This window comes from Bison bison, unplaced genomic scaffold (genome assembly GCF_000754665.1).
Source record: "Bison bison bison isolate TAMUID 2011002044 unplaced genomic scaffold, Bison_UMD1.0 scf7180017864525, whole genome shotgun sequence".
In the NCBI taxonomy this organism is placed as follows: Eukaryota; Metazoa; Chordata; class Mammalia; order Artiodactyla; family Bovidae; genus Bison; species Bison bison.
The window spans coordinates 2847822-2856706 of NW_011495076.1; the positions used below are offsets into that span (position 1 = coordinate 2847822).

An 8885-nucleotide genomic window follows, 5' to 3' on the forward strand; every position below is an offset into this window, starting at 1 on the left:
AATGTTGAGCTTTAAGCCAACTTTTTCATTCTCCTTTTTCACTTTCATCAAGAGGCTTTTGAGTTCCTCTTCACTTTCTGCCATAAGGGTGGTGTCATCTGCATATCTGAGGTGATTGGTATTTCTCCTGGCAATCTTGATTCCAGCTTGTGCTTCTTCCAGCCCAGCGTTTCTCATGATGTACTCTGCATATAAGTTAAATTAGCAGGGTGACAATATACAGCCTTGGCGTACTCCTTTTCCTATTTGGAACCAGTCTGTTGTTCCATGCCCAGGTTGGGTTTAGTCTATTACAAAGCAGGCATACTTACACTACAGGCTAAATCTGGCTCTTGGCCTTTTTTTTTTTTTTTTTTGGACAAAAGTTACTTTTGTCACAATTAATGAACTGATATTGATATATTATTAACTAAAGTTCAGCAGCCTGTTTTTGTAACTAAAGTATTGAAACATACTCATGCTTTTTTGCTCTGTAGCAACTGTTCTTTGTTCATTTGTTTTTCCTCTCTTGACTGCTTCTGAGTATTTTGGTAATCATTTTTCTTTTCTGTTGGCTTTTTAGCTGTACCTCCCTGTATTGTTTTTCAGTTATTACTGAGAATTACAATATGCATCTTTAGCCTATTACTGTCACTACAGTCTACCTTGAAATACAATTACACTTTATGTACCTTGCAAGTGTTAGAACCTTGCATTTGTCCATTCCATTATATTTTACTTCTACCCTTGTTATACACCCCAATGCACTGTTATTTTTTCAATCAATTTTTAAAGGAAATTTAAAAGTATTGTCCTTTGTATTTACCAGTTGTTATGTTCTTCATTCATTTCGTAGAGTCAGACTTCCATGTGGGATTATTGCCTTCTTAGGAAGAAGTTTTTTTGTTTTTTAATTTCATTATAGCATAAGTCTGCTGGAAATGAATTCTCTAACTTTTGTTTATCTAAAAATGTCTTTCTTTACATTGTCTTCATTTCTGAAGGACTGCTAGACTGACAGGTTTTTTCCTTTCACCCATTCTTTTAAAGTTGCCATTTTATTGTTTTCTGACTTTGTTTCTGATCATCAGTCAGCCATCAGTCTTATCTTTTCTGTTTTTTAAAATTTCTATTATCTTTATTTTTATTTATTTGGCTCTAGTGTGTCTCCACTGCTGCTCGCAGGCTTTCTGTAGGTGCGGCAAGCAGGGGATACTCTTCATTGCAGTGCGTAGGCTTCTCGTTGCGTGGCTTCTCGTTACGGAGCATGGGCTGTAGCTGTGTGGGCTTTAGTAGTTATGGCACATGGGCTCTGTAGTTGCGGCTTATAGGCTTAGTTGCCCTGAGGCACGTGGAATCTTCCCCAACTGAATCCCTGTCCCCTGCATTGGCAGGCAAATTCTTAATCACTGGACAACCAAGAAAGTCCTGTTTTAATTTTTTTGTCTGTGCCAGTGCAGATTGTGGGATCTTAGTTTCTTGACCAGGGATCAAACCTGGGCTCCCAGCAGTGAAAGCACCAAGTCCTAACCACTGGACTGCTAGGGAATTCCCCTTTTCCACTGTTAATATTTAAAATTTTTTAAATTTGAGACAGTTTGACCCTAATCTGCCTAGGTGTGGTTTTCTTTGTCATGCTGGGTCATTTCTTTTTCATCCTAAGTTAATGAACTTTATGGAGCTCTTTCTAGTTCATGTTTTATAAGTTTTGGCAAATGCTTAGCCATTATCTCATCAAATATTTCTTCTGCCTTGTTTTTTATTCTTTCTAGGACTCCAGTTGAATTGTATGTTGGACTCTTGATTATGTTCCTACAGATCTATAGCCTGCTTTTTTTGTTTGTTTTTAATTTGTTTTTTCTTTTGTGTTTCATTTTGGATCATTTCTGTTTACCAGTCTTTGAGTTCATGTCTTTTTTTCTAATGTGCCCAGTTTCCTGTAAAGCCTATCCAGTGAAAGTCTATTCAATTTCAACTTTTTTCTTATTCTAAAATTCCCATTGGGATTTTTTTTAATATATATTCTTTAGAGTTTCCATTTCTCTGTCGAAATTCTCCCTTTCTCACCCATTTTTGTCCTTCTTTTCCTCTAAATTCCATAACAAAATATAAATGTCCTTGTCTTATCATTCTAACAACTAGATCATCTGTGGACCTGCTATTGACAGGATTTGTTTTCTTTTTATTAAAGGCCACCTTTTCCTGCTTTTTCATGACTTGTAAAACTTTTAAACTGTAGGCTAGATGTTAATATTATTAAAAAGCAGTAGAGTCTGAAGTAGGTGGTGATAATACCCTTTCGTCTCTTAGTGTAATCAGTAGTGGAGCTGAAACGGGGTTTTGTTACTTGGGGTCAACTCTTCTGTTTTATTTTTTTGCTTAAGAAGCAGTTTATTTTTTACAGTTCTGCAGACTAGAAGTCCAAAATCTAGGCTTTGAAGTGGGTGGGTTCTTCTGAAACCCTCTCTTCTTAGCTTGTAGATAGCTGTCTTAGGTGTCTTTCACATGGTCTTTTCTCTGTGTGTCTAAATCTTCCTCTGTTTATAAGGACACAATCATATTGGATTAGAGTCCCTCCTGATGAACTAATTTAACCTTGGTGACCTCTTTAAAGGCCCTATCTCCAAATATAGTCACATTTTGTGGTATTGGGAGTCAGAACTTCAACATGTGATTTTGGTAAGGGATGGATGGAGAGGGGACGCAGTTCAACCATAGCATGGTTAAAGCTGTAGCATGAGTTTTAGGATTATAAATGTTGGAAACATATTTGTTTCTAAAAAATAGGAAAAAACTTTATGGGTATAGAATGATTCAACTTTAAAATAAGCAATACAAAATTCTGTTTTCAATAACTTGTTGGTTTTGTAATTTAGCTTATGTTTATTTTGGTTCAAAGCAATGTGATTCCAATGAAAGAATCAGATTCCTTTTTACTCATTCCTCACTAAATGGTTCTGGACACGATGGCAACGTGAGATTTCCATTAAAATATTCATCCTTATCCTCACCATTATCATCAAGCTAACAATTATTACCTAATGACTATTTTAAAGAAAATTTTATTTGGAGGAAGATTGCTTTACAATATTGTGTTGGTTTCTGTTGTACAACAACCTGAATTGGTTATAAGTGTACATATATCACCTTCCTCTTGAGCCTCCCTTCTTACCTAATGATGATTGATGTTGAACATTTTTTTCATGTGTTTGTTGGCAATTTGTATTTTGATTCTTTTGGATAAATTCTGAGAAGTGGGGTTGATTTATTTTATGATAGTTCTGTTTTTAGTATTTTGAGGAACCCTCATACTGAAAAGATTTTCATTTTGATGAAGTTTGTCTATTTTTTCTTTTGTTGGTCATACTTTTGGTATTATATTTGAGAACCACTGCCAAGTCCACAATCACTGAAGTTTTACTCATCTATTTTTCTTCTAAGAATTGTATGGTTTTTTACCCCTATATTTAGGTCATTGATCCATTTTGAGTTAATTTTTGTATGTGACATGAGGTAGGGATCCGACCTCACTCTTTTGCATGTGGCTGTCCAGTTTCCCCAGCACCATTTGTTGAAAATACTGCTCTTTCCTCATTGAATGGTTTTGGTACCCTTGTTGAAAATCAATCTGGGTTTATCAATGTGTGGGTTTATTTCTAGACTCTCAGTTCTATTCCTATGGTCTGTATGTCTATCCTTATTCCAGTATTACACTGTTCTGATTACTGTACCTTTGGATTTGAAATTGGAAAGTACAACTTTGAAGATTGTTTTGGTTATTTGGGGCCTCTTGCAATTACATATGAATTTGAGGATTAACTTTTCCATTCTGTAGTTCACTGTTCTTTGTTGCTGAATAATATTATACTGTTTAAAAAAGCCAATTGGTTTATACCATTTTCTATCAAGTATGTTCTGTTGATAGAGAATGGATAAACACATGTATTGTCTTCTTAAATCTGTTTTCTTTATCACATTAACTTGGGACTTAGGGTTCTGTTTTTAATCAGGCTCTATATTGAATGAATTTATTCTTCAGAAGCATTTGTTGCTAAGAAACCAGTGGCTTTTTGGCCACCTACTTTATATTCCAGCTTTAGAAAATACCGTGTTTTCAAGGCATAATATTCTTTATTCATTCTATTCATGATTTAAACATGTTTTATCAAGAAAACTTTTACAAATAATTTGCTCTCTTTCCTCACAGGTGCCCTTTTTATCTCCTTTGGAAGGTCATATTTATTTAAAAATAAAGTGTCAGGTGAATTCAAGTGTGGAAGAAAGAGGTTTTCTAGTAAGTAACTTCACTGGATCTATATTTATATTTTTTTCCATCTTTTGAAGTATAGACTTGGTTTCCCATGGGAATGAAAGTCTTTGTGACTAAGCAATTAACTGGTTCAGTAAAGGTCTGTTGCATGACCCCTCTATGCCTGTCACTGTGCTGGTGTTGGAATGTAATGGGCTGCAAAAAATAGTCCCTCCACTCAGAAATTTGTAGTTTAATAGGGAGAAATACAATGCAGTACTGTAATGGGAGAAAGCATGGAGAGCATGGATGCAGACTGGCAGGACACCACGTCTTAGGTATGTGTGGGAGGGCTTACTGGAAGCTATTGGAAGTAACTTGTAAACTGGCAGCTGAACAAGTCAGCCAGGGGAAGAGAGGAGGGAGATGTGCTCCAGATGAAGGAAAAGCACGTACCATGGGCTAGAGGCCCCTTCCCTCTCTCACCCCCACCAGAGAAATACATGACACATCTAGATAGAGGCAGGTATTTAGAGTAATGCATTTAGAGTCAGAATGTGTGTGCGGAGGAAGGGCAGTGAGGCAACTGATTGGGGCGGGGGAAAGTGTATTTAGGAGAAATGAGACCAAGTGTCTGAAAGCGTTTTAATGACTTTAGCATGAAGCCAGTGGGGTGCTCTTACACGGTTTTAAGCAGAGGACTGACATCAAATTGGGAGTTTAGGAAGGTCGTTCTGACTGCTGTGTGGAAGTAGACAGGGGAGTAAGGACCTGAAGAAGACTAGCGAGGAGACTGAATTACTCCTTGAGAGAGGGGATGGTGGCTGACAATCTGGGTGGAGTGAAGGACTCATCGTGGAGGGATGGAGGAGGAAGGGCAGACCTTAGTGGTTTGTTTGTAGGGGTGGAGAAGCAGAATTAAGAATGTCACCCAGATCCCTGCCTTGCACAATTTGTTGGGTGACTATACTGAGATTAGGGACCCTGGGGAAGGAGCAAGTGTTTGTGTTTGTGATGGAAAGTGTTTTTTCCCCAAATTTAATTGTGGAAAATTGCAAACATACAGCAATGTTGTTAGAATTTGAATGCCCGCATACCCAGCATCTAGGTTTTGCTGTTAACATTTTTTACTGTCCTTGCTTTATCATGTACCTACTACCGAGCTATCCTTCTAGCGAATCCTGAAAATATATTTGTGGGGCAGAATTTCAAAATATATCGTGGACATTAGCATGTTCCCCTGAATCCTCAGTATCCATCCCCTGAGTTTTTATACAGGCATACATCTATGTAACCCAGATTTCTATTAAGTACAAAATACTGCCCCAGAAAGTTCCCTCATGTCCCTTGTCAGTCAATCCCCACCCAAGGGAGAAAGTTTTAATGGTTTAAGTTTTAGACGACTTGAAGTTTAAATTCCTAGAGACATGTTTCAGAGGTTTGAGTTTGGTACTCAAGATAGACATTTTAGATGAGATGAAGGTTTGGAAATCTGCAGCAGAGTGGTAGTATTCAAAGTGCAGGCAGACTTGAATAACCAGGAGAACACTGACATTTAAGCCACAGACCTAAGAAGAGAAGACTACAGGGCGGGCAAGGGATAATTTAGTATCATGGTTGCCAGGGGAAGAGAGTCTGGAAGAAGGAGTGATCAAGTTAGATAAGGATTGGAGACTGTTGGACTTATTTATGAGATGGTCATTCTGGTCTTGCCAGGAGCAGGAGCTAGATTGCAAATGTGTTATAAAGGGTGTGGAAGATGAAGAATGAGAGTGTAGAAACTCTTTGAAACAAAGTTTGGCTGCAGTGGGGTAAAAAGAATGTGGTACTTGCAGAGGTATGTAGGGTGAAAGAAGGATTTTGTTCACATTTTATTAGGACTGAAGAGACTTGAGTGTCTGTAAATTCAAATGGGTGGCTTCCAATAGGGCCAAAGAGGGTGAAGATAGAGGCAATGGGGAACTTGCACTAGGGTTAAGGAATAACGCATGGAACAAAGTCATGAGAGTGAGAGCAAAGGAGATCCAAGCCACGGTTCATGATCTTGTACAGAATTACACTTTTTCCATTATCAGAGGAGAAAAGTATGTGTGTAGAATATACAGAAGATTGTGGGTGTGGTACAAGATGTAGAGAAAATCTAATAGCTTTGGTTTTCTTTGTGAAGCAAGAGTTTGAACTGTATGACAGATATCACAAACCAATTTGTAGTTGCTGACAGGGTATGGAAGGAAGAGCTAGACTGTACAGGAAGTCCAAGCTGCCAAGATGACTGTAAATCAGACTTCGTAGCTTTTACACATGTAAATCCAGCAGATGGCACTAGATATTCTTGGAAGAGTGTTTTTGTAAATATCAGACTTGAACATAGTGTACGCTTACTGATCTTTTCCTTTAATGTAAATATAATATTTCCACATCTTGCTTTAGATACCTTTAGCATCTGATAGACTCTTATGCCAACTGGTTCTTTTGCCTATAAGGTCTGACCTGTTTAACTTTTGAGCTGGGCTCTTAAGTAGTTTAGAGTTATATCTTTTCAGGTTAACTCTGTCTTGAATCCTAGAGCCCACTCTTACTGCATCCACACTTATAGAAATGTGGTAAAAAAAAAAAAATTGCTCAGGACTCCCACAGATAACTTCTGTCCCCTCTCTAAATTGTGCCTTTTAATTACTTCTAACCTCTGTTTAAAAATAGAGGTAGTAATTGAAATTAAAGTTACTTGGTGCAGTTTTCTTTCCTGATGTGCCAGGGGCAGCTGAATCGAAGGAGACTACCAACCAGTGAAACTCTAAGTGATTCTAAAATGGTGCTTGTCTAGCTCTGCCAGTACTGATGAGCGGCAAGAAAAGTACATTCTGCATTAGCAAGAAGGTTCCAGTTCTTCTTTGTGATTGTATATTGTCATTTAATTTCCTTGGCCTTCAGTTACCCTAGCTATAAAAATGAAAAATCTGTCCTCTTGTTATTTTTCTCTGATTATAGTAGGGAGTAATGATAACTTGGTATTATTTTTATCTATCAAATTTTTCCTTTTCTATTACCTTTGTAATGTAAACACAAAAGGGAGCTGGTGAGTCATTTGTACTAACTTTGCTCTTGAGATTGAAATAACAAGACTTCTGGCCTTGATACAGAGTAGAATAAAAAAAATTAAACTTAAGTACTTTAAAAAAAAAGGAAAAGAAAATCATGCAAGTTGATTTTGAAGTATGAAATACGTCAACATACTGAAGTTTAATGTGTAGAAACATTTAATTGATCCTCAGGTTTCTAAAGTCAGTATTTCATTGACTTTTTCAGACCATATTTGAAGATGTTAGTGGTTTTGGTGCCTGGCATCGAAGATGGTGTGTTCTTTCTGGAAACTGTATCTCTTATTGGACTTATCCAGATGATGAGAAACGAAAGGTAATACTAATACTGATGGTCAGTGGTGAAAGCCCTGACTGACTTTCAGGTAATATTTTATGCAAGTGTTCCCTGTGGCCATAAGCCACCCAAATTCCGCGCTCAGGTTTATTTACTAAGCCATTAAGATGTAGTGAGTGTGTGTGTATATGTGTGTGTGTGTGTGTTAGAACTTTATATCTTGTTCATTCCCTGTGATTTGACCACTCTTTAAATACCTTAAGGCATATATTTTTCTTTTTTTTTTTCTGGAATGTTTTATAATTTTTTAATTGATTTTTAGTCAGAAATATGTTAAATTCACTTCTGTATTTTATTAACAGTTGATTTACCTAAATTTGGGATAAAACAGAAATGGAAAACCACCATAGGAATATTGTGATTTTAGTTTGTTTCTAAAATTTGATAATAGAATTTTATGTAATACATTACGTCTTATTTTTTAAAAATTTAATGTTATTGCCCAAGTGTGATAATTTATTATCCAAAGACTGGAAAATAGAAATAAGCAGAATAATAAAGTAAACTCATCTATAAAAGATAACTACTGTTCACATTTTGGTTGTAGATCCTTCTAAATTTTTAAAATGTATACTAAATAATAATTATATATCCATTTATGAATCTTTTTAAACAGAAAATATCATATCTTTTTTAACTTGATTTTTACTTGATAATGAATGTCCTGATACCTTTCCACATAGGTAAAAATATATCTATGATATTACATTAGATAACTGTATGTGTTACATTGTAGCCATGTAAAATTTTAAGATTTATTGTGGAATATTTGGAACATTCAAAAAAAACATAATTTCCACCAGCCTCTGTATTATCAGTCCAGTTGAAGCTCCTTATATAATTTTCTCTCCTTCACAGAGATAACTCCTATCCTAAAATTATTTTGTTCCCATGTATTTCTTTAAATTTTTTTATATGTGATATACATAGATCAGATCAGATCAGATCAGTCGCTCAGTCATGTCCGACTCTTTGCGACCCCATGAATCGCAGCACGCCAGGCCTCCCTGTCCATCACCAACTCCCAGAGTTCACTCAGACTCACGTCCATCGAGTCAGTGATGCCATCCAGCCATCTCATCCTCTGTTGTCCCCTTCTCCTCTTGCCCCCAATCCCTCCCAGCATCAGAGTCTTCTCCAATGAGTCAACTCTTCACATGAGGTGGCCAAAGTACTGGAGTTTCAGCTTTAGCATCATTCCTTCCAAAGAAATCCCAGGGCT

General features: G+C 36.6%; 1 protein-coding gene across 5 annotated transcripts in view; it reads left to right on the forward strand.

Moving 5' to 3' along the window:
- ANLN (anillin, actin binding protein) overlaps window positions 1-8885 on the forward strand; it is a 61069-nt gene that overhangs the window by 44279 nt on the left and 7905 nt on the right. For all 5 annotated transcript variants that reach the window (XM_010831153.1, XM_010831155.1, XM_010831154.1 and 2 more), the window contains 2 exons: window positions 4187-4273; window positions 7535-7642. In XM_010831153.1, coding sequence (XP_010829455.1) covers window positions 4187-4273; window positions 7535-7642 — 195 coding nt within the window. The remainder of the gene's footprint in view (window positions 1-4186; window positions 4274-7534; window positions 7643-8885) is intronic.